At 48.5% G+C, this 23859-nt stretch overlaps 1 protein-coding gene across 5 annotated transcripts in view; it reads right to left on the reverse strand.

Moving 5' to 3' along the window:
* Positions 1-358: 358 nt before the first annotated feature.
* LOC310684364 (B-cell receptor CD22-like) overlaps positions 359-23859 on the reverse strand; it is a 32464-nt gene continuing 8963 nt past the window's right edge. For 2 of the 5 annotated variants that reach the window (XM_083455405.1, XM_083455404.1), the window contains exons 2-9: positions 8757-8918; positions 8192-8572; positions 7011-7304; positions 6098-6370; positions 5082-5372; positions 3705-3804; positions 2654-2837; positions 359-1129 (exon numbers count right to left, since the gene is read on the reverse strand). In XM_083455405.1, coding sequence (XP_083311531.1) covers positions 986-1129; positions 2654-2837; positions 3705-3804; positions 5082-5372; positions 6098-6370; positions 7011-7304; positions 8192-8572; positions 8757-8799 — 1710 coding nt within the window. In that variant the 5' untranslated portion in view covers positions 8800-8918 and the 3' untranslated portion in view covers positions 359-985. Of the gene's footprint in view, positions 1130-2653; positions 2838-3704; positions 3805-5081; positions 5373-6097; positions 6371-7010; positions 7305-8191; positions 8573-8756; positions 8919-22784; positions 22898-23859 lie in introns of those variants that run through there. The other 3 variants (XM_083455406.1, XM_083455403.1, XM_083455407.1) reach the window with 3 other exon arrangements.

Genomic DNA, 23859 nt, shown 5'->3' on the forward strand with positions numbered 1-23859 from the left:
CGTGGGGGTGATCAGAAAGAGACCCTGAACTTCTGAATTTTCCACTATGCTACTGCTGATGAGAGTAGTTTTGGGAAAGTCCTGATGGCTGGGCCTAGAAGGGCCTGGAGGATGACATTTGACCTGTGCTATGCAGTGGCAGAAAGGGAACTGCTTTATTTCTGACCGTCCTGTAGCTGTTCAGACAGGAGCCTGGTTGGGAAAGGAAATACAGCAACCCCTAATCTTCTGTGCGCTCGAAGAAGTCTTCCGTTTAAGGCAGCCTCCTGCCGCCACCCCCGCTGAGAGATCTCCATGGCACTCTCCCTGCCACCCCAATCCCAAATTAATCACAGTAATAAAAGCCACGGATGCATGCTGAAAGTACAAAAATAGAGACATATACTTTGAAAGTCTTGACAGTAAAATCCACTGACACAATGGGCTCAGCACAGCAGGAAAGACCTCAGCCATGGAAAGAAAGACGAGATTAGAACAGCACAGCCCTGCAAACACCCTTCAAATGGAGGGGCTCAGTGCCATTAGCTATCCCTCTCGCAGCAAGAAATTCCAGGGGTGAGGATCAATAATACTTCCTCACAGAAAGGAGCCTCGGGGGGTAAGGTCATAAATATTCCCCCTCATGGACTGGGAACTGGGGTTCTACACCCAAGAACATATCCCTGGACACACACAAAAAGAGCAGGAAGTCCTGAGAGTTAATACTAGTATTTTGTTTCCCCTGCAGCAGGGAGTCCCGAGGGTTTATGCTAACAATACTCCCCCAGGGAATTGTAGGAGGTAACCGTTGCATGGAGGGAGCCCCGGAAGATTTATTTGGGCGTACGAATTTGACACCATCCCTCCCTCCCCCCACGGCTCTCCTACTCAGTCACCCCCATTGGTCTAGCTAGCATTACTTCTAGTTATTATACAAGCACTTGTTAAATAGAAAAAATAATAATAAAAGGAAAGCATTTGGACAAAAGTTCTCTCCTTCCTCGGGTCAGACGTTGGAGTAGATCTGGTCGGTTCCAGAGGTGGGCTGCCAGTTGCCCAGGTTCCCGTAAAGTCCAGTCAGCTCACTGGCTGATACATTTTCATAATCTTCAGCCACCGCCATGGATTCGTAGGCCTTGGTGCTCAGATCCTAAAAAGAAAGAAGAGAAAGGAAGGGTTTTAGTCCATTTGAAGCACATGGCTTCCCCTAAAGAAGCCTGGGAACTGTGGTTTACCCTTCTCACGTAACACCCGTAACAAACTACCTGATATGAACATAATTCGGACCCTTAGATTGCTTTCGGAGGCCCTTCTCCAGTTCCCCCATCTGAGGGAGGCTCAGAGGGCAGTGATAAGGAAGAGGGGCCTTTTTAGTTGTGGCTCCCCATTTGTGGAATGTGCTTCCCTCAGTGAGGGCCACCTGGTGCCTTTGTTGACATATGTTTTGGCACCAGGTAAAAACTTATCTCCCCGCCTCTCTGTCCAGGCTTTCGATAGACTAAGATGGGTGCTGTTTTGTTACTAGTGTGTTGCCCAAGCTTCCTGTGGTAGGGTTGTTTTGATCTGTTTTCATGGTATGATGGTCTCAAAATAATAATAATAATAATAATAATAATAATAATAATAATACGATTGCTTTGGAGAAGCTGTATGTGTCAGTGGCAGACCTACACTTGGGGGGGCCCTGAACTGCCATGGGGGCCCCTTCGCAACCAGCAACAAAGTCTGGGTAACCTCTATTATCATCATCAGTGGGGTTGTTCCACATCAGATCACCAAACCTTTACAACTGACTCTCAGACTTCGGGATTGTTGAAATATATACAACAAGTCATCTTCTTTAACAAGATAGCTCAGTTGGTAGAGCATGAAACTCTTAATCTCAGAGTTGTGGGTTTGAACCCCACATCAGTCATTGCAGAGGGGTCAGACGAGACCCCTTCCAACTCTAAAGGTAAGGTAAAGGACCCCTGGACAGTTAAGTCCAGTCAAAGGCGACTATGGGGTTGCGGCACTCATCTCATTTTGAAGCTGAGGGGAGCCAGTGTTTGTCCACAGACAGCTTTCATGTGGCCAGCATGACTAAACAGCTTCTGGCGCGACGGAACACTGTGATGGAAACCAGAGCGCACGGAAATGTCGTTTACCTTCCCGCTACAGCTGTACCTATTTATCTATTTGCACTGGCGTGCTTTCAAACTGCTAGGTTGGCAGGAGCTGGGACAGAGCAATGGGAGCTCACCCCATGGCAGGGATTCGAACTGCCAACCTTCCAATTGGCAAGCCCAAGAGACTCAGTGGTTTAGACCGCAGCGCCGCCTGCATCCCTAACTCTACAGTTCCATGATTCTGTGAAATAATAATAATCAGTTTGAGCCATGCAACTCATATGGGGTCTCATAGTTTTTAAGCAATGTGGACGAAAGCAAGTTCTGGGGTTCCTCCAGGATTAGGAGCCTGAAGCTTATGTTTCATTATAGAATTGGAAGGGACCCTGTGGATCATTTCATCCAATGCACTGCAATGAAGGAATATGCAGCTGTCCCACACAGGGAGCGAACCGGCAACCTTAGCATTATCAGCCCCACACTCTAACCAACTGAGCTATCAGGGCTGAGCTAGTTTCACAGTAGATCCGCCCCTGAGTATTGTACTGCCCTGAGCCTTCCCCTACATTGTCAGCAGCTGGGCTCCCTCCTCCCTTCGACTTGCTGTACATGTTGAATTGCTCCTCTTTCTTCTTGGACCTGGAGGGCTTCTCTACTTTGAGCGACGTCTTCTGCTCTCCATTTTCATCCGTGACATACAGCGTAGGGTCCTCCTGCTCCTCGTCTTCCTCTTTCTTCTGCCCCTTTTTTCTAGTGGCAGAAAGGGAGGAGGGAAAAGAAAAAAAATGTGATGTTATAAGTGGGATGTAGGGATAAGGTTGTCAACCGATAGCGGTGGGAGAATCTAGCACCATTCATGGAAGATTGATGCGGGTGAAGCTTCCCCAGCTGTGGGGATCAGCTGCTCATGTCTGCAGATCAGGCTTCTCTGAAAGGCGCAGGAGCGTCAGCCCATAAAAAAAATTGGCAACCCTCCACAGTATCAGAGACAGGGGAGAGGGTGGGGGAAGAGGGTACATAAGCCGGTTTTTGCTAAATAATGAATGCTAGCATCTACAAACCTAGACAGCATCTTAAAAAGCAGAGACTTCACCTTGCCAACAAAGGTCCGTATAGTAAAAGCTATGGTTTTCCCAGTAGTGATGTATGGAAGTGAGAGCTGGACCATAAAGAAGGCTGATCGCCAAAGAATTGATGCTTTTGAATTATGGTGCTGGAGGAAACTCTTGAGAGTCCCATGGACTGCAAGAAGATCAAATGCATCCATTCTTAAGGAAATCAGCCCTGAGTGCTCACTGGAAGGACAGATCGTGAAGCTGAGGCTCCAATACTTTGGCCACCTCATGAGAAGAGAAGACTCACTGGAAAAGACCCTGATGTTGGGAAAGATGGAGGGCACAAGGAGAAGGGGACGACAGAGGACAAGATAGTTGGACAGTGTTCTCGAAACTACCAGCATGAGTTTGACCAAACTGCGGGTGGCAGTGGAAGACAGGAGTGCCTGGCGTGCTCTGGTCCATGGGGTCACAAAGAGTCGGACACGACTGAACAACTAAACAACAACAACAACAAAGCATCTACTTGCTAACAGTGCTGTGGATGAAGCCAGCTGCTCACCTGCTTTTCGTCACCTTGTAGATAACCGTTCCCAGCAGGGAGAAGAAGAGGAGGCCCCCAACGGCACCCCCAGAGGCCATGAGCAGGAGGGTGGTGTCCCCTGCAAAAAGAGACAGTGAAACCTGGCGGCTGTCCTTTGCAAAGAGGCCGTCCGCATGCAGATGAGATTTAAGGTCCCTTTTAGCAGTCAGCTGACTGGCAGAAATCCAGGTGGTACCTTCTCCATGACAGCTTCACCTGTTGGATGCTAAGCCTGCCAGAAAGGTCAGCATCAGCCCCTAGTATCCTTGGCCATCAGCCAAGCCCCCCAGGTCACTGGTGGTGCCTGCCTTTGGTCCTCAATCCCTCTTTGGTCCAGAATTCCAAAACGTGTCCCATGGCTTGATTTAGCCATCCTTCTAATTTCCCACAATTCCTCTGGCTTACTGCCACTCTGAGGCATCGTGGGGAATAAAACGAGTGTCTAGACCAGGGGCAGTCAACCTTTTTTTACCTACCACTCACTAATGCATCTTTCTTAATGGTCAAATTTCTTTACCGCTCACCAGTGGTCGATGGAAGGAGGATTCAGCTTGTGCCATAGAACCCCCTACCGCCCACCTAGAATCCTGAAATGCCCACTGGTGGACGGTAGGGACCAGGTTGACAACCTCTGGTCTAGACCTAGAGCACAGAGCACTGCCATTTCAGAAGTGCAGGGGTTGGGTGAGGGTGGGGAAAGGTCTGGATCTCGACCGTAGCATGGAGAAAGGGTTTTATAACCCTCCTCTGATATGGATTGTTCCCCACACCCCCAGCTCCTGCGTCTCCTGTTCAGTAAATCAAACAGCTAGGAAGCAAAGGCCCAAACCCATCACATGTAGTTCAGCCCTTACATGTGGTGAATCTACTTAATTTGCACATCTTGGAACCCTGTACTGTAAACCTTTCAAAATTTGCACTCTTCTGACTTTTGCAATGTAGTACTCCAAACAATTAATGTGAGTAAAACTGCATATACTAGTTAAGAGGGGGAAATGCATTGTATGAGGGGAATTTGCTTTCAAAAATGTGCACATTGGGAGAGATTCATACTAATTCACACTGACGTATCCTCATACCAACTTTTTTTATATAATTGTGAACTGATGTGGAGAACTAAATATTGGAAAAATAAGAAACTGAGAGAGACCCAAAGTGACAGATTTGTCCCCATGTCTCATGGAGATATTTTGTGTTGCATGCAGAAGATGCTCAGCCGGCATCTCCATATAGTGCTGAGAGCTGCTGCCAGCCAGAGCTGACAATATTGAGCCAGATGGACCAATGGTCTCACTTGGTTTAAGGCAGCTTCCTATGTTCCCAGATACCTCTTATTAGCACTTAGACCTTACTTACCTGCCTGGATGGTGGGCAGTGTGATTTGGCTTGGCCCGTGTTGGTTGGTAGCTGTGCAAGACACGTTGGTGAGGCTGGAGGTGGGGCCTGTCAATATCCCAATGATGGCCTGTCCCCAGGAGACTGAGGCCGCCTGCAGCTCAGAGCTGTTGAACTCCCCAGGAACGGTACGGTTTGGTAGGCGCCACTCGATTTCGGGTAAGGGGTTTCCCTCGGCTATGCAGTAACATGTTACTATCTCTCCAGTCCGTGACAGGGTGCAGTTCCCTTGAGGCAGGATCACTGGCTTATCTGCAAGGATGGCAGAGGGATATTTTAAAAACTAGAACAACCAGACGTCACAGTGTGTGTTCCCATGGTCCAAGCTGCTACACTTCCAAAAGCTTAAAAGGTTTTAAAATGTGCACTTAATGCAGCCTTGCAAATAAGTACTAGCCTGCAAGAGGTTTTTTTTACCAGTTTACTGAGGCTAGTAGAGCAGGGAAGAAGACAGAGATGTAAAGGGCTGAAAAAGTGGGTGGGGAAATAGTTTCCCCCATTCCCCTGTCCCATCATTTAAATCTCTAGACAATATACCACACACCACATATTTAACACACACAACTTTCCCCCAAAGAATCTTGGGAACTGCAGTTAGGGGTGCTGGGAACTGTAGCCCTGTGAGGGGTAAACTATAGTTCTCAGGATCATTGGGGGAAGTCACATGCTTTAAACTGGAGCCCCCCCCCCCAACGTTAGGCGCATCTCGGTGCCTCTGCTTAACATGCATTATTGGCTTGTGCCTGGTGGGCAGAAATTCATCCGGCAAAGCTTTCCCAGGCATGGAGATGCCATAACAGCAGCAACAACAAAAATCACCCATTGCGTTTTTACAAAAGCATAGGAGCTCCAGGCGAAGAAAAAGGTGGCAACTTGGCATCATAAACATGAACTTGGTGTGGCTTTGCTACTAAGCCCTAAGTAGGCCACAGATAAATACGGTGATATTGAAACAAGAAATCAAAGCCTCTCCTTACATTCCACGTTGAGGTAGGTGGGCGGCGAGTCTTCCCCCATCCCGACATCATTCTCTGCAACACAGTGGTATGGCCCCGAGTCCCTCCGCACATCTGCCAGGGTCACCTCTGGCCCAACACCTGCTGCCCGCAGTGGTGCTTTGCGAGGCCCGAAGAACCACCGGTAACTGACAGCCGGGGGGTTGCTCTGGCTGCTGCATCGGAGGGTGACGCTGTCTCCTTCTTTCAGGTTGGGGTTCCCCACGACGGAGACGACAGCGTTTTTGGGAGAATCTGGAAGAGTCCGTCAGAGTAGGATAGAGGTCAATGGAAACCCATTTTTGCTGCTAAGGCATCCTACGCCTCACCTATTGATCCGAACGCCTCCGTCTGCACCTGCTGAATTTCTACCTGTTTTCCAGGAATTAAAGGTGTAGGCTCACACAAAAAGGGGGATAACACCATATGGTTGCAATGGGTGACGGGGGTCACACCATGTATTGAAAGCACACAACTTTCCCCAGTGAATCATGGGCTGCTAGGAATTGTAGCACTGTGGTGCTATACTTCTCAGGATTGTTTGGGGGGGGGGGGAGCCATGGGCTTTAAACACATGGTGTGTGTGTGTGTGCTAAATTGTGCTACAAACATCTTGTTTCTATGCTTCAAGTGGGTTTAGAAAATTATCGTTCAAACCCCCTCCACCCTTTCCCAGACTTTCCTAAACAGCAGGAATCTTTTCACCTTAGATTAAAAAACATGCCCACTTTCATTTATAAAGCTAGCAAGTAACTAGTCCTCACAGTAGCTGGAAGAAACCGTCTTAACAATTTAAAATGAGAGCTGACTTTCAAGGGCAGAGCGTCCATTGCTTTGAAGTGAAGGGGGCCTTCTGACCAAGTCTCCACCCACAGTACTGTGTCCAGACACTCACATTTAACCTGCAGGTAGATTCCATTGCTAGACTGTTGCTGGTTTGGGAAGGTGGCTGTGCACTGCAGGTATTTGCCATGATCTTTGTGCGAAGGGATGTAGCTGAGCCCCGATTCCGTCCGCCAGGAACCCCCAGCAAGACGTTCCTGGACTGTGGCAGCCTTGCCTCCCACAAGGTTCCAGGTCAGAGTAGGTGGAGCCAAGGGGCAGGTGTGCAGGGTTGAACAGGTGATCAGGGTGCGGTCGCCTTCGGTCAGTAAGCCTGGGTCACTCATCTCCAGTTGCGACGGAGTGTCTGCAAGCAAAAAGGCTACAAATCAGCCTGAGGACCACAATCCATTGTGAGAAATCTTTCAGGGGGCACGTGCCAGCGGTGGAAGGGGTCAGGCCAGAGGCAAAAGTGGGCAGAGCATTCCTCTCCCACACCCTTCTCAAACTTCCGTCCAGGTACGCAAGAGGCACGATCAGAGTTCAAGGACGTATTCCAGCCAGGCAAAATCTCTCAAGGAGGGTGGGAAGAAAGGGCAGTGAGGGGTGTGGCCTGAGGATGGGGTGTGGTCTGGGAAGAGTCCTGAGGGCCAGAAAGAGATGGCAAATTTGGGGCCTGGCCATGAGATTCCTCCACGAGCAAGTGAGAGACCGGGATGCAGCAGGGATGAGAAGGGGGTCTTCCGGGAGGGGCGATAGTCACGTGACACAGGGAGGGGGGAGGCTGAGCTCCCACCTAATCCTCCCCACAGAAAGGGGGCGTCAAGCCCCATGGATCATGTGACATGGGCAAGGAGAGGTTGGGGGGTCCTAGCCAGGTGGGGGTGGTGATTGAGTCAGGTGGCCTGAGATGGGGCAGCTTGTAAGGTGAGGTCCCTATCTCAGGGTGGGGGTGACCGGGGGGAGCTTGCCTCTTATCAAAGTGGGTGGGGGGCATTGGAGGGGAGCCCATGTGGGGAGAGGCAGGAGCCTTTGGGGGGGGGTTGAGTTTGGAAGGAAGTTCTGAGGGCAGGAAGGGGGAGGAAGAGGCTCAGGAGGGAGGCGAGAGGTTCTTGTTTTTGTTTTAACTATGCATTTTGTGTAACTATGCATTTCCTGAGACCTGCAGGTATAGGGCGGTATGAAAGTTTAAGTCATCATCCTCATTAAATCATTATCAGTACTCCCCGGCCTGGATGCACGGGTCCACCTCACCTGCTACGTCCACCCGGACCGTGACGTCGTAGAAGCGGTGTTTAACCGAATCGGGGTTGATCCAGACATAGTAGCTCATGGCATCCTCGCTGCGAACGGGGTTGATGCTAAGGGTGCAGTTGCCCATCTCGAGGTCTCCCAGGACCTCCGTCCGCCCCTGGTACTCCAACAGGACGCTGCCCTGGCTTTTGCTGTTGTAGATTTCAGGGTACCCTCTCGACCGGTACTGATACCAAGCCACACTGAACTTGCCACCCCAGGAATCGCGGGAACCCGGGAAGGTGAACGAGCAGGGAATGACCACGCAGGAGCCCTTCAGGGCTTGGATGGAGCTAGGCAGCATGGACGTCCAGGCATCAGAAACAGGGCTGTAAAACAGAACTGGAGGAAAAGGTGCAGGGAACAGGGAGAGAGCCTTTCAGCGGGTCTTTAAGTGGTTGTGGAATACTCAAGAGTACACACCACCAGTACCACTTTTCTTAGAAGTAAAGCATTGCTAAAGACCCAGTTCTATATTGTGTGACATGGACTTCCTGATAAGACCTGCCAGCAACAAGGAACCTACCTAGGAGACATGCCAGTGGGAGACCTTTGCCGGAGAGTCTCATGTTGTGAAGCACCTCTGGGTTCGCAGCCCTGAGAGAGGCTCAGGGCTGGGGGAATGGGAAATCCGTCTCTTCTCCGTCATGCACAGCAAAGCCCGCGGGTGAGTTGGGAGAAGGAAAAGCTGGAGGAAATTAAAGAGAAGTCAAGAAAATCAGGTGTGCGCCAACTTTGATTCTCCATGGGAGCCAGCGTGGTGTAGTGGCTAGAGTGTTGAATTAGGACCTGGCAGACTAGGGGATGGAAGCTCCTTCAGAGCTCTCTGTCCCTCTTTGGTCTGCCTTAAACTGGGCTAGTAAGTTCTTCCCAGGCTAGTAACTTTAGTGAGCTTATTTGCAAAGCCTGACCAAGGAACAGATTTGTTAAAGAGAGAGCTGTGTGTGTAGAGAAGCTTAAAGAAGCAGCTTGTCTTTAATGGACGTCCAGGATTTCACAAAACTTTGAAATACACAGTTTTATACTTTGGCCTCTTTCTTTGGCCAAATTTACATGGCCTTTCCCCATTTTTCCTCCTGGCACGATGTGTCGTCCTGCACCGAACACACGTCTCAGCTGTCTTACAGTGCAATCCAAGCCATGTCTGCTCAGAAGTAGGGCTGAAGGAGAAATTCAACCCAGTTTGCCTTCACAGGGGAACCTACATAATGCACAGTTCCCAAAGCAATATGCAAACTGAAGCAGCTGTCCTTCAAAATCTGCCCTCTGAATTTTGCAATGTAGCTCTCCATCAGAGTATTGCATACAAAGATGCATATACTGGGGTAAAGGGTGCAAAAAGATACAAACAGTAGCAAAAAGAGCATACAAAATTACAGAAAACTGCTTTGCAGAAATATGCATAACAGGCAAAAATTGCAAACGAAAATGGTTAATATTAGAAAAAATTCACACTGAATTGCGGGCGAATCCTCACGGTAATTTTTAAAAATGAAGGTTTCCAACTAATGAGAAAATGCGGAAAACTGGGTTTAAAAGTGGGCAAATTAGAAACTGAGGAAAAACCAAAATGGACAGACTTGCCCATTCCTACTCATAAGTAAGCCCTATTAACTTCAATGGGGCTTACTCCCAGCCTTAGGTGGATATCCCAGAGGTGGAAAAGGCGCAGAGAAGGGCAGTCAAAATGATCAGCTCTTCTATGACTGAAAGATTACAATTGTTGGGGATTTTTAATTTAGAGAAAAAAGTGAGGAATGGGGGAGCTTGATAGAAGTGTAGCAAACTATGCTTGATGCAGAGAAAGCAGACGGAACAAAGATTTTCTCCCTCCCTCATAATGCTAGAAGCTGCAGGCATCCAATTAAGCAGAATGGTAGGAGATTCAGGGCAAGAGAACTACAACAGAGCATCTCTGTCTTGCAAGGGCTCTGACTGTTTTCATGCAAAAACAGAAGCTCTAGCACTGCCCTATGACCCTCACAAAGTAAGATTTAACCGCCAGTCGAATCAACTTTTGTATGTGGATTGGTGAGGTGGGGCAGCATCTAATCCTTTGCCTCAGGCAGCAAAACATTTTGGGCTGCCCCCAGCCATGAGAGGTGAAGCTCCCTGTTGCTGGATTCCTGCCCATCTCAAGGCTGTTGAAAGCCCATCCAAAAACAAACCCCCCAATTTAACTTCCTTGCTGCAATGTGAAGATGTCGAAAGGCCAGGCTCCTGGCAAAAGTCTCCTAGGCCTGGAGAAACTGGGATAAAGAGCCTTGCAAGAGACTAAAATAGCGCAAGAAAACACAGCCTGCTGGGCTCCCTCCCTTGCCAGGAATTGCAAAGTGATGGAAAGCGAAAGCTGACTGTGGCAAATGTGATGTGCAACGGGGCACTTCGACTCCCATCATTGCAGAATGCACAAAAAAGGATACATTTCCTACAAAAGAGACACAAAACTTTTGATTCCTGAATATGCTAGATCATGGGTAGGCAAACCAAGGCCCAGGGCTGGATCCGGCCCAATCGCCTTCTAAATCCAGCCCGTGGACAGTCCAGGAATCAGCGTGTTTTTACATGAGTAAAATGTGTCCTTTTATTTAAAACGCATCTCTGGGTTATTTGTGGGGCCTGCCTGGTGTTTTTACATGAGTAGAATGTGTGTTTTTATTTAAAATGCATCTCTGAGTTATTTGTGGGGTATAGGAATTTGTTCATTATTATTTTTCCAAAATATAGTCCGGCCCCCCACAACGTTTGAGGGACAGTGGACTGGCCCCCTGCTGAAAAAGTTTGCTGACCCCTGTTAAAGCTATCCCATATTAGAAGCGCTGGGAAAGCCAGCCGCATATATTTTTTTATCACAGGTTTTTATGGGCATTTCTTTTCTACACATTGTTTTCCCCCTTCTTTGTATTCTTGCCCTCGCTTCCCTGTCCCCCACTCCCAATATTTGTACATTTCTAAGAGTCTAAGAGTAAACACACCTTTTTTCTTTTTCTTTTTAGCAGGGGGGATACAGCTTATACCAAGTAAGTACATCTTGGGTGGGTGAGCATAGAAATGTTTGTTCTGCAGTGCTTCCTCAATGTTACTACTGTCTGGAGAGGCACTCACTATGGCAGAACAACACCCCGCCCCCCTGCACACACAAACCAGAATATTTGTAGAGCAAAAAGTTGCAGTATTTCAGCAGGATGTTATGGAGAATTGGAATCAAAGCAGTATGCCGACCACAAAAACCTTTGCAGGCACAAACAGTTATTGAAAGCAGGACTTTTACACCCTGATGCCATCAATACATGTGGGCTCTGGGCACATTAATACCTTAAAATTCAGTTAGCGCCACATTTCTAGGAGCGTCCCTGATTTAGAGAAGCTATCCTGGTTTCTGATTTGATCCCGGAAAGTCCCACTTTTCCTTAGGATGTCCCTATTTTCATTGGAGAAATGGTGGAGGGTATGGAGTTATCTAGTTAGCTAGTGATGTATGGAAGTGAGAGCTGGACCATGAAGAAGGCTGATTGCTGAAGAATTGATGCTTTTGAATTATGGTACTGGAGGAGACTCTTGAGAGTCCCATGGACTGCAAGAAGATCAAACCTATCCATTCTTAAGGAAATCAGCCCTGAGTGCTCACTGGAAGGACAGATCGTGAAGTTGAGGCTCCAATACTTTGGCCACCTAATGAGAAGAGAAGACTCCCTGGAAAAGACCCTGATGTTGGGAAAGATGGAGGGCACAAGGAGAAGGGGACAACAGAGGACGAGCTGGTTGGACAGTGTTCCCGAAGCTACCAGCATGAGTTTGACCAAACTGCGGGAGGCAGTGGAAGACAGGAGTGCCTGGCGTGCTCTGGTCCATGGGGTCACGAAGAGTCGGACATGACTAAATGACTGAACAACAACAACATGGAGTTATCTGACCCCGGAACTGTCCGAAAGCAATCCTGTATTAGGGAAGTTTTTTTAAAAAAATGTTTAATGTTTTATTATGTTTTTATATATGTTGGGAGCTGCCCAGAGCGGCTGGGGCAATCCAGTAAGATGTGTGGGTTATAAATAGTACAATTATCATTATGAAATGGGATGTCCCTATTTTCATCGGAGAAATTTTGGAGGGTATGCACATTCACGACACAATGATACCACTTTAAACAGTCAAGGCTTCTCCCCCAAAGAATTCTGGGACCTGTAGTTTGTTAAGGGTGTTGAGAGTTGTTACCAGTCCCCCATTCCTCTCACGGAGCTACAATTGACAGAGCAGTTCAACAACCGATGCCTCTTTTTTCAGCGTACTCTGGAAACTACATCTGGCAAGAGAATGGGATGTGTGCATCTGTTAACAACTCTCAGTCCCTTTCACAAACTACAGCTCCCAGAATTCTTTGGGGGAATGCCATGACTGTTCAGAGTGGTCTCATGTTGCTTTAGAGCAGGCATCCCCAACCTGCGGCCCTCCAGATGTTTTGGCCTACAACTCCCATGATCCCTAGCTAACAGGACCAGTGGTCAGGGATGATGGGAATTGTAGTCAAAATCATCTGGAGGGCCGAAGGTTGGGGATGCCTGCTTTAGAGGCATGGTGTGAATCGTACTCACATTTACCAACTTTGGCATAATGTTTTCCCATAATATTTTGTTCTATAGCAGGAGTCAGCAAACTTTTTCAGCAGGTGGCTGGTCCACTGTCCCTCAGACCTTGTGTGGGGACAGACTATACTTTGAAAAAAATAAATGAACCACAAATAACTCAGAGATGCATTTTAAATAAAAGCACACATTCTACTCATGTAAAAACACACTGATTCCTGGACCATCTGTGGGCCGGATTTGGAAGGCAACTGGGCCGGATCCAGCCTCCGGGCCTTAGTTTACCTACCCATGTTCTATAGGGAGGGAAAACATTCTTTTTATCAATTCGGATTAGAACTGGCTTTGGGCGAAATGCATCGAAATGCAGTATTTCGGACAGGATAGATGCTGGCTGTGTGTGCACCACATCCTAAGTGAGTGGTGGGAGCACACTGGGTGCGGCGAGAGCCACCTCAAACCCCAAGCCGCCTCTGGATAGAACAGGTTTGCTCTGGAGTTCATCCACAGGCTCACTGGGATGCAGCATGCACACACAGAGAGAGACACACAGAGGCGCGTGAGCCAGCGAGCGCTTGGCCCCCGAAGGTGCTGGCAGGCTGCCAAGTCCCAGCTCCCAGCCTCTGTGGCGAGCACCAGAACCTCAAACGCCAGGCAGTCACCTCTAGCACGGCTCAGTTAATTGTTGCCTACAGCTGAGCGCCCCCCAATCCTTTGAGATAGCCCACTCCCCTCCACAGAAAAAACACACACAAACCAAACAGCAGCTGCCCCCTCCTCTCTGCTTGCATTCCTGGCTGCCAAGTGACAGACATCTGCACCCTCCCCTCGCTCAGGCCTGCAGCCCACCACAGAGGCAGGGCTCTGTGTCATCGGCAGCATCACCACCAAGAGCGCACAATGTTCTAGCGATGCACGGAGAGGTGGCCTTGGGGCGATCTAGCTGCTGTCCACACCGATTTGAAGCCGCTGCCTCTCACCCCCCCTCCCCTCCCTTGCTTGCACCCCGCCGGCTAAATAGTGCTTAATTTCTAAAGCAAAAGAGGGGGTGGGGAAGAGGCAGTTGCAAAGTTACGCCTTCCCATCTGAAAAAAGAGGCTGCCCTGATGAGTGGAGGCTGGCTATGACTCATTATGGGCACTGCACATGTTGTGTGTTCTCTCCCTTCCTAAGCAAAGTCTGCCGCTTGTGGCACTCACATTCTCCGACTCCATCTACATACAGGCCTGAAGCCGCTAGCTGTGGCTTCCCAAAGGACACGCACTGAGTGGGGGCGAGGTTGCCAACTGACCGGCCTGGCCTATTGTTGCTGTGCTTTTCACGGCAACTTGATGGCCCGCGGACTGTCTCGCCAGAGTGGTGCATGCTTTAGTTATCTCCCACTTGGACTACTGCAATACACTCTACGTGGGGCTACCTTTGAAAGTGAGTTGGAAACAACAATTAATCCAGAATGCGGCAGCTAGACTGGTGACTGGGAATGGCCTCCAAGACCATATAACAATGGTCCTGAAAGACCTACACTGGCTCCCAGTACGTTTCCGAGCACAATTCAAAGTCTTGGTCGTGACCTTTAAAGCCCTAAACGCCCTCGGCCCAGTATACCTGAAGGAGCATCTCCACCCCCTTGTTCAGCTGAGGTCCAGCTCCGAGGGCCTTCTGGCGGTTCCGTCACTGCGAGAAGTGAGGTTACAGGGAACCAGACAGAGGACCTTCTTGGAAGTGGCACCCACCATGTGGAATACCCTCCCATCAGATATCAAGGAAAGAAACAACTCTCTGACTTTTAGAAGACATCTTAAGGCAGCCCTGTTTAGGGAAGTTTTTAGTGTTTGATGTTTTATCGTGTTTTTAATATTCTGTTGGGAGCTGTTCAAAGTGGCTGGGGAAACCCAGCCAGATGGGCGGGGTATAAATAATAAATTATTATTGTTGTTGTTGTTGTTATGGGTCAGACTCCCTTGACCCGGAGCAGCTAGTGGCGCAATGGGTTAGTGTGTGTGGCTATTAACCAGAAGGTTGGTCGTTTGAGCCCACCCAGGGGTGGCTGTGGGCAGGATTCTTGGATTCCACGGGGTTAGGCTAGATGACCCCCGAGGCCCTTTCAAACCCAACAATTTTGTGAGTTTATTCCTTTTTTGAACCATCTCCTGCTACTGTCTGCAGATTATCCTGTTGCTCAAAGGCAAAGGGGAAAGAGCTGGGCAGGGAGGTTGGCATCCCTAATACTCTATGCATGAACTCGTGTCCAGAATAGGCATACATACCCAAGGATCACATGTTCTGAATTTTAAATTGCTGTCACCTACCATGGTGTAGAGCAGGTAATAAATTCCAATATAATAATAATTAATATGTTGAGCTGTATGTGGGCTGCAAGCTTATCTTATGCAGTGTGTGCTTTCTGGATAAGAAATGGGCGAGGTGCAAAGTAGCCATAGGGGAGGGGATACTCTGTACATTCTCAGGAGCACCCTGTACTTTAGTATCCTCCCTTGTTCCGGGGATGGGTACGATTCAGTTTAAATCTGGCCACCAAGCTGCAACTCCCTGCAAGCAATCCTTTATTCATTCAACAAAATGTAGATGCCGCTTGGGTGTAAACAGAACCTCTCAGACATTTAGAAAAACAAACATTAGCATTGTCGATAAAAGACAAATGCTAAAAACGGATATTTTGAAAACTGGAAACGTAATTAAAATCAACAATAAGCTAATACAAAATTAAAATGCATGCCAGCACCCTACATGTCTGGAAACAAAAATGCTTCAAGCAGGTTCCAAAACGAGGGCAGGGAAGGCAATGTCAATAGGCAGAAAGTTCCGAAATGTAGGTGCTGCTATGCTAAAAGGTTGGTTTTTTTGCCAACGCAGAGGAAATATAATGTGGCACCTGTAAGAGGACCAGTCCCACAGACTGAAGCAGCCCTCGGGTAACCTGGTCCCAAGCTGTTAAGGGCTTTATATACCAAGAGTAACACCCTGAACTTGGTTGGGTATCAAATGGACAGCCAATGTTCTGCGTGCCCCTTCCTTTATCCATCTCTGCCCACTTCCTGTCTGCTTGTTTCTTACTCCTGTCCATTCTCCTGCCCTTGATGTGTGTTGGCTTTCTAGCCTCAGCCATTTCCTGCCTTGCATGTGCGTAGGCCCTTTCTGAACAAGAGGCTCGTGCAGAGGCTTCTCCCTTGGGATCGAAGCAGCCGGCTCGGTGGCAGGTTTGATCCCCAGCATCTCCAGGTAGGGCTGGGGGAAAAGATCCTGTCTGAGATCCTGGAGAGCTGCTGCTAGTCAAATACTGAGAGATGGACCAAGCTGCCTCCAGAGCAGGGCTGCTGCTTCCTCTGCATCTCCTCGCTTCGCATCAGCCCTCCCTGCTGCCCACTCTACTCAGCCCCTGAGACTTGACAAGTTTTGGCAGGTTTCCTACCATCAAGCGATATGCAAATTCAAAGAAATATAGGTGGGTGTGCTCCTGCACCCAGTCTTGTATTTAACTACTTGCCTGGTCGCCACAGGTGACCAGGAATTCCATGCAGGTGAGTAAGCAGGCTAGTAGAAGAGGGACCGATCGCTCCAGAGCTGCCATTGAGGGTCAGCCTAGTTGGTCATCTGCTTAGAGACCACATCCCAGTTGCAGGCTCACTGGCCTGCTCTTTCTCTTCCCCACTGCAAGCTCCTTGTCCACCATCCCTCATTCTGGCTCAGTAAACCAAGGAGGATCAGTAGATGCCTCTGCCTATCTGCTCACTCAATAGCTTTGGTTCTCTGCCTGTGAAGGAGCAGGATGTGAGGATAACAGCAGGGGAGACCAAGGCTCATAGTGGGAGGGGGCAGGTGAGCTTGAAGTGATCTGTCTCTCCTCCACCAGCCCTCTTGATGGAAGTCGGTTGTTGATGTTGCTATGAACCTGCTCAGCGTGTAGAGCAGGGATGGGCAACCTGTGGCCTTCTAAGACATTCCCATCAGCCACAGCTAGCATGGCTAATGCTCAGGAAGGATGGGAGTTGCCTTGCAACTTCATGGTTGATTCTTCAGTTCAGATTCTCAGGGCAAATGCTTCTGAATTTAAAGAACTTGTGAGCATTTTGCAAGCTGTTCTCCTTTCTGTTTGGATCCTTGGGGGTTATATACCAACAACACCTGGAAGGCCAAAGCCTCCTCTTCCCTGGTCTAAAAGCTCCTGCTCAAGTCCTGCTTGTGTAAACAATAACACACAACACGATGGCTAATAATTTGTTGTTGTTTAGTCGTTTAGTCATGTCCGACTCTTTGTGACCCCATGGACCAGAGCACGCCAGGCACGCCTGTCTTCCACTGAATCTTTATAACATAATAGTCTTTCAAAGTTCATAAACAGAAGAACTATATATAAAGGAAAACACAAATAATGAGATTCAAATGATTGTTAGGCGCGGTCAGTCTCTAAGGTGGAGGCAAAAAGCCTTTCCAAAGTCAATGTCCTACAATTGTGTGATGGTAGGTGCTCTGGGCGTACTCCGAGCACAGCAGCAAACAGAACAGTTTTTCCAGATAATAAACTGTTTCAAAGATTATTCTTCATCAGCAAATAACTGTCCTAAAAGGTACAACAAATAGCCATGGATCAGCAATCACCGAAAAGTGTAGCAAGCTGCTGCTGCAGAATCATCTTGGAAACAGTTTATTTATTTGTGGTTTCCTATATATATATATAAAGGACGCGGGTGGTGCTGTGGGTTAAAGCCTCAGCACCTAGGACTTGCCGATCGAAAGGTCGGCGGTTCGAATCCCCGTGGCGGGGTGCGCTCCCGTCGTTCGGTCCCAGTGCCTGCCAACCTAGCAGTTCGAAAGCACCCTCAGGTGCAAGTAGATAAATAGGGACCGCTTACCAGCGGGAAGGTAAGCAGCGTTCCGTGTGCTGTGCTGGCTCGCCAGATGCAGCTTGTCACGCTGGCCACGTTACCCGGAAGTATCTTCGGACAGCGCTGGCTCCCGGCCTTTACAGTGAGATGAGTGCACAACCCTAGAGTCTGGCAAGACTGGCCCGTATGGGCAGGGGTACCTTTACATACATACATATATATATATATATATATATATATATATATATATATATATTTCTTCTGTTTATGAACTTAGAAACAATATTATGTATTAAAGATTCAGTTAGCATATTATTAGCCATTGTGTTGCATGTTGTTGTTTAGACTGTTCTGTTCTGCTTGTGGGCTGGCCTCCGTGAGAACAGGAAGACTGAAGAAACCCCAACTAAAGAATCATGGCAAGAAAAATTGATGGACTATGCAGAACTGGCAAAACTGACATACAAGCTACGGGACAAGGATAACTGTGACTTTAAAGAAGAATGGGAACCCTTTACAAAGTATTTGAAGATGCAACAAAGCGAACCGGACTCCTTGGCTGGCTTTGAATAAACATTCACAAACTTTTTATTGATAATAATCAGCTAAATAGTTTGAGAATCTCTACAACTGTGTAACATGCAGAAAACAGCATTCTCAGAGAAATCAAAGACTGGAACTGAGGGAAGCCGGGGGGTGGGCGGGTGGGTGGGTTTTGTGTGGGAGGGCGGGGTGAGGGAGGAAAAATGGGGGGGGGGGGAATAAGGATGATATGTTTCTGGATAATATGTTTTGTTAAAATTTTGAATAAAAAAAAAGGTTTTCGTTCTAAGATATGTTTTTCGTCTTTGGTCCACCAGGGTTCTCCTTGTTGCAGGAAATTAAAATGTCAGTCACCCAGCTGAAGTGTCCTTCCGGCCTGCCATTCTAACCAACCCCAGGAGGCGTGTAGCCACCCTTTTATTTTCCCACAATGCCCTAATTGTAGCACCACTCTGGGGCATTGTGGGAAATTAAATGGGTGACCACTTCCTGCCTCCTTCTGCAGCTTAGAAAGCTGCTACCATAGCCTGGTAAACCTGCCCACAGACCGAGGAGTGGGGACGTCAGATGGCATTTCACTCAAGTCCCTCCCTCCCCCCCAAAAAACCCCACACCCTGGAACAGGACCTGCCTAGTGTTCTGATTAATGTTAACATTATTTTTCTGGCTTTTCTGGATGAAGAAGTTGAGGGTAGGTTGGGGCTGCTGGCTTTCAGGAACCGCAACCCATATTTCATAGAATCATAGAATCATAGAGTTGGAAGAGACCACAAGGGCCATCGAGTCCAACCCCCTGGCAAGCAGGAAACACCATCAGAGCACTCCTGACATATGGTTGTCAAGCCTCTGCTTAAAGACCTCCAAAGAAGGAGACTCCACCACACTCCTTGACAGCAAATTCCACTGTCAAACAGCTCTTACTGTCAGGAAGTTCTTCCTAATGTTGAGGTGGAATCTTCTTTCTTGTAGTTTGGATCCATTGCTCTGTGTCCGCTTCTCTGGAACAGCAGAAAACAACCTTTCTCCCTCCTCTATGTGACATCCTTTTATATATTTGAATATGGCTATCATATCACCCCTTAACCTCCTCTTCTCCAGGCTAAACATGCCCAGCTCCCTTAGCCGTTCCTCATAAGGCATCGTTTCCAGGCCTTTGACCATTTTGGTTGCCCTCCTCTGGACACGTTCCAGTTTGTCAGTGTCCTTCTTGAACTGTGGTGCCCAGAACTGGACACAGTACTCCAGGTGAGGTCTGACCAGAGCAGAATACAGTAGCACTATTACTTCCCTTGATCTAGATGCTATACTCCTATTGATGCAGCCCAGAATTGCATTGGCTTTTTTAGCTGCTAACGTATTTGCTATATTTGCTAACGTTGAACATGGATTTGGAAATCTGCCTGGACATTTTCAAATGCACATGAAATTTTCGGTTCAGTATCCCATTGCTGACAAACCTACTAATGGTCACCCATATAAATTGCAGCACACAGACTAGCACTGAAAAAAACAACAAACGATTGAAAGGCAAAAGGCCACACACAGGCACACTTTCAAAAAAACAAAACAAGTTATCTGTGCAGCTGTAATTACAAGCCCTTCGATCTGTTCTGACACACCCCTCTCTCTTTCTCTGCAAAACTCCCTCTCTCTGTCCCTATGGGCTCCCTCTCCCAAACCATTCCTATCTCCACCCACCCTGACCTTATCTGTTCATCTCTGCTCCTGGCATACATTGCTCCCTGGACATTAAAAAAATCTGTCTCCCTGCTGTGGACATTCATGCACGCCGGCCTCATGGAGCCTCAAATCCCCATCTCCCTGCTTATTTTTCTCTCCCCAACATCTTCCCATCTCAGGCAAGAGGTTGGGCCAAGAACATGGGTATGAAACCTAAGGCCCGGGGGCCAGATCTGGCCCAATCGCCTTCTAAATCCGGCCAACGGACAGTCCGGGAATCAGTGTGTTTTTACATGAGTAGAATGGGTCCTTTTATTTAAAATGCATCTCTAGGTTATTTGTGGGGCATAGGAATTCATTCCCTGCCCAAAATATAGTCCGGCCCCCCCACAAGGTCTGAGGGACAGTGGACCAGCCCCCTGCTGAAAAAGTTTGCTGACCCCTGGCCAAGAGGATAACAGTCCAAGGGCCAATGTGGCATAGTGGTTAGAGTGTCAGGACTAGGACCTGGGAGATCAGAGTTCGAATCCCCACTCAGCCAGGAATCCCACTGGGTGACGTTGGGCCAGGCTTCCTCAATCTCAGCCCTCCAGATGTTTTTGGCCTACAACTCCCATGATCCCTAGCTAGCAGGACCAGTGGTCAGGGATGATGGGAATTATAGTCTCAAAACATATGGAGGGCCGAGGTTGAGGAAGCCTGCCTTAGGCCAATCACGGCCTCTCAGCCTAACCTTCCTCACAGGGTTGTGTGGGGATTAGATGAGGAGAGAGAGAACCACGTTTTGCCATCTTGATCTCCTTAGAGAAAAAATATGGGATGTGAACACAATAAATACATCACACAACCTGAGCAGGATTGGGCAAACAGGTCCACTTCAGTTTCTCATTTTTCCAAACACCCACATTCCCACATCAATTTGCAATGTATTTAGTTTATTTTTTTGGTAAAGAAGTCCTCATGGAAGTTGCTCAGCATTTTAGTTGCTCCTAATGTACGCATAGGGATGCGGGTGGCACTGTGGGTTAAACCACAAAGCCTAGGACTTGCTGATCAGAAGGTGGGTGGTTCGAATCCCCGCAACGGGGTGAGCTCCCGTTGCTCGGTCCCTGCTCCTGCCAACCTAGCAGTTCAAAAGCACGTCAAAGTGCAAGTAGATAAATAGGTACTGCTCCAGCAGGAGGGTAAATTGTGTTTCCGTGCACTGGTCTGGTTCGCCAGAAGTGGCTTAGTCATGCTGGCCACATGACCCGGAAGCTGTCTGTGGACAAACGCCGGCTCCCTCAGCCAATAAAGCGAGATGAGCGCTGCAACCCCAGAGTCGGTCACGATTGGACCTAATGGTCAGGGGTCCCTTTACCTTTAATGTACGCATGCACATATGCAATTTTTGCCTCTCGTCACACATTTTTCAAAAGCAGCTTCCATGGCAAAACCAAACTTCCAGTTTTGGGGCAAGCAAACCTGATTTTATGGGCTTCTCTAAGGTGATCATTCAATTAAGGCCGAAATCCTACAAATACTTTACCTGAGAGCATGGCCCATCACAGGTGCCAAGTCCAGGGGCCCCCGGGGGCCCAGACACTCTAATCCCCCCCCCCCGGTACTTTCTGTATCTTGGAAAATATGGCATTGTCACAGTCCAAGACCACATGCTAGTCAGCCAAAATCTCTCAAGAGGGGCCAGAAAAAGGGTGTGGCCTGGGAAGAACTCCAAGGGCCATATAGAGAGACCCTGAGGGCCACATCTGCTCTCCTTAGGCCTGTGGCTCCCCACCCCTGGATTAATCAATGAAATCTGCATACCTTTACATACTTGAGGGGAGGGGAATCAATCTAAAGAAATGGAGCATACTGCAAGACCAGGGTTCAAATACCCACTTAGCTGTGAACCTAACTGGGAGACCACGGGCTAGTCAGCCCTGCCTACCTCAAAGGGTTGTTGAGAGGATTAAATGAGATGGGGAAGAACCACCTTCAGCTCCTTGGAGACAAAGGTGGGATATAAATAAAACAAACAGTAAATAACAACAACAACGGCCCACACTCCCTACTTTCTTGTTCGTGGGTCAAATACAGCAGGCATCCTCTTAAGAAGAGGCAAAGACCCCTGTTCAAAAAATGTGGGAAATCACCATTTCATTTTAAAGTATTTTCAGCCACCCACAACATTTCTCATCGATCCATCCAACTGATTGACCAGCAGCCCTGGAAAACTCCCTGTTTTCGTTTGAAGCATGACTTTCTCCAAATGTCGTGGGCATGGGAGGGAAGTAGTGGCTAGTGGCTAGAGGCTTAGAGCAAAGGGCAGAGTTCTTCTGGGGCCTTTTATCCCTCCGCCTGAGAGGGCAGCAGAGTCTTAGCAGCTTCTCTCCAGTTGTTGTCCTTATCTGTGGGAGGGATCTGGGGGTCTATGCTGGTTTTTCCTTTGAAGGCAGTGGGGGAGGTAATCCAGCTCAGGATTCTCGAAACGGGGTCCTAGAGGGGCGAGTCTCCCTTCTCGGGGCAGGAGAGGATTCTTTGTAGGCTTGAGCTGGGAGGTTGAAAGAATCCGCTTTCCCTAGCTGTCAAAATCTCCGCAGATTTGCGGGAGAGGGGAGGGGAGCAGCGGTGTGGGTAGGGGGTAAGAGAAGAAGAAGAAGAAGAAGAAGAAGAAGAAGAAGAAGAAGAAGAAGAAGAAGAAGAAGAAGAAGAAGAAGAAGAAGAAGAAGAAGAAGAAGAAGAAGAAGAAGAAGAAGGGGGGCTAGCCTGGCAAGGTCCCCACCTCGGACTCCTGGGTTCTTTCCTCTAGTAAACAACTAGTAAACACTTCTCCCTCTCCCAAGCTTTGCTCCCAAGCGACCCCCAACCGAGAAAAGAATGCCTCTTCCCGACCCACCCCAGCACACATCCCTCCAAAGGACTCACCTATCACAGACCAGGGGGGTCTCCAGCTGCTGCCCCCAGCACCTGCAAGCGGGGCAGCTTCCTCCTCACGCTCTATTTCTTCCTCTCTGTGTGTCATTCTCTTTATCATTTCATCCCTCCCTCCCTCCCTCCCTCCCTCTCGTGTCCTCTCCCCGCTCCTGCCAACTATAAATAATCACTTCTCTCTCTCTCATTCTCTCTCTCTCTCTCTCTCTCTCTCTCGCCCAGGGCGCTGCAAAGTTTCTGCGCTCCGCTGCTTCCAGCCTTCAGCACCAATTGGCCTTCACTCGCCAACCTGCCTCACTAACCTGCTGGTTTGACGGGCAAAGAGGAATGTTTGGCTATGTGCTCCCAGAGCCGCTGTCCTTTTGAACGCGCACGTCCCCGAAGCTTGCACTTCCCCGGTCAAGGAATGTGTACAAAAAAGGCACGCTCTAGGGCGAAAGCCTGCGTAAAAATGCACGCCTGGTTGTGACAACGGCGTGCGAAGGTTCATTATACCAGGGGGAATTTCTTGCAGCCAGATATGAGGCAGAAATGGCGTGGAAACGTGTGTTTATCGGGAGAGATTTGGGCTCAAACGCTGATGAAGTTTCATGAGGAAGAGAAAGAGAAAGAGAAAGAGAGAGATCTGAATTTAGGATTAAAAACAGAGAGAAACGGAAATTGACACATTCGCAGATCCCTATTCTTGGAGGCCAACCACTCACTCTTGGCTTAATCTACCTGGTGGGGTTGTTGTTGTGGGGCTAAAAGGGGGAGAGGGAGAACTCTGTATGCCACTTTGAGCTCCTTAAAGGACAAGTGGAATATAAATGTAAACAAACAAATAATATCCCCTCAGCATTTCTAAAATGTGATTGGAGGCTGTGGCTTCCAGCCCTTATGAATCTAGCATCCAACACAAGTCTAATGCATAAGACCCTGCCTGGGGAGATGGTGGTCTCTCCTTTACTGGTGGTGTTTAAGCAGAGGCTGTGGGTCCATCTGTCAGCGATGCTGTAGATGCAAGATCCCTGCACTGAGCCAGGAGTCAGTCTGCAGGGCCTTCTGGGACCCCTTCCAGCTCTGAAAG

This window comes from Podarcis tiliguerta (assembly GCF_965153285.1).
Source record: "Podarcis tiliguerta genome assembly, chromosome: 8".
Lineage (NCBI taxonomy): Eukaryota > Metazoa > Chordata > Lepidosauria > Squamata > Lacertidae > Podarcis > Podarcis tiliguerta.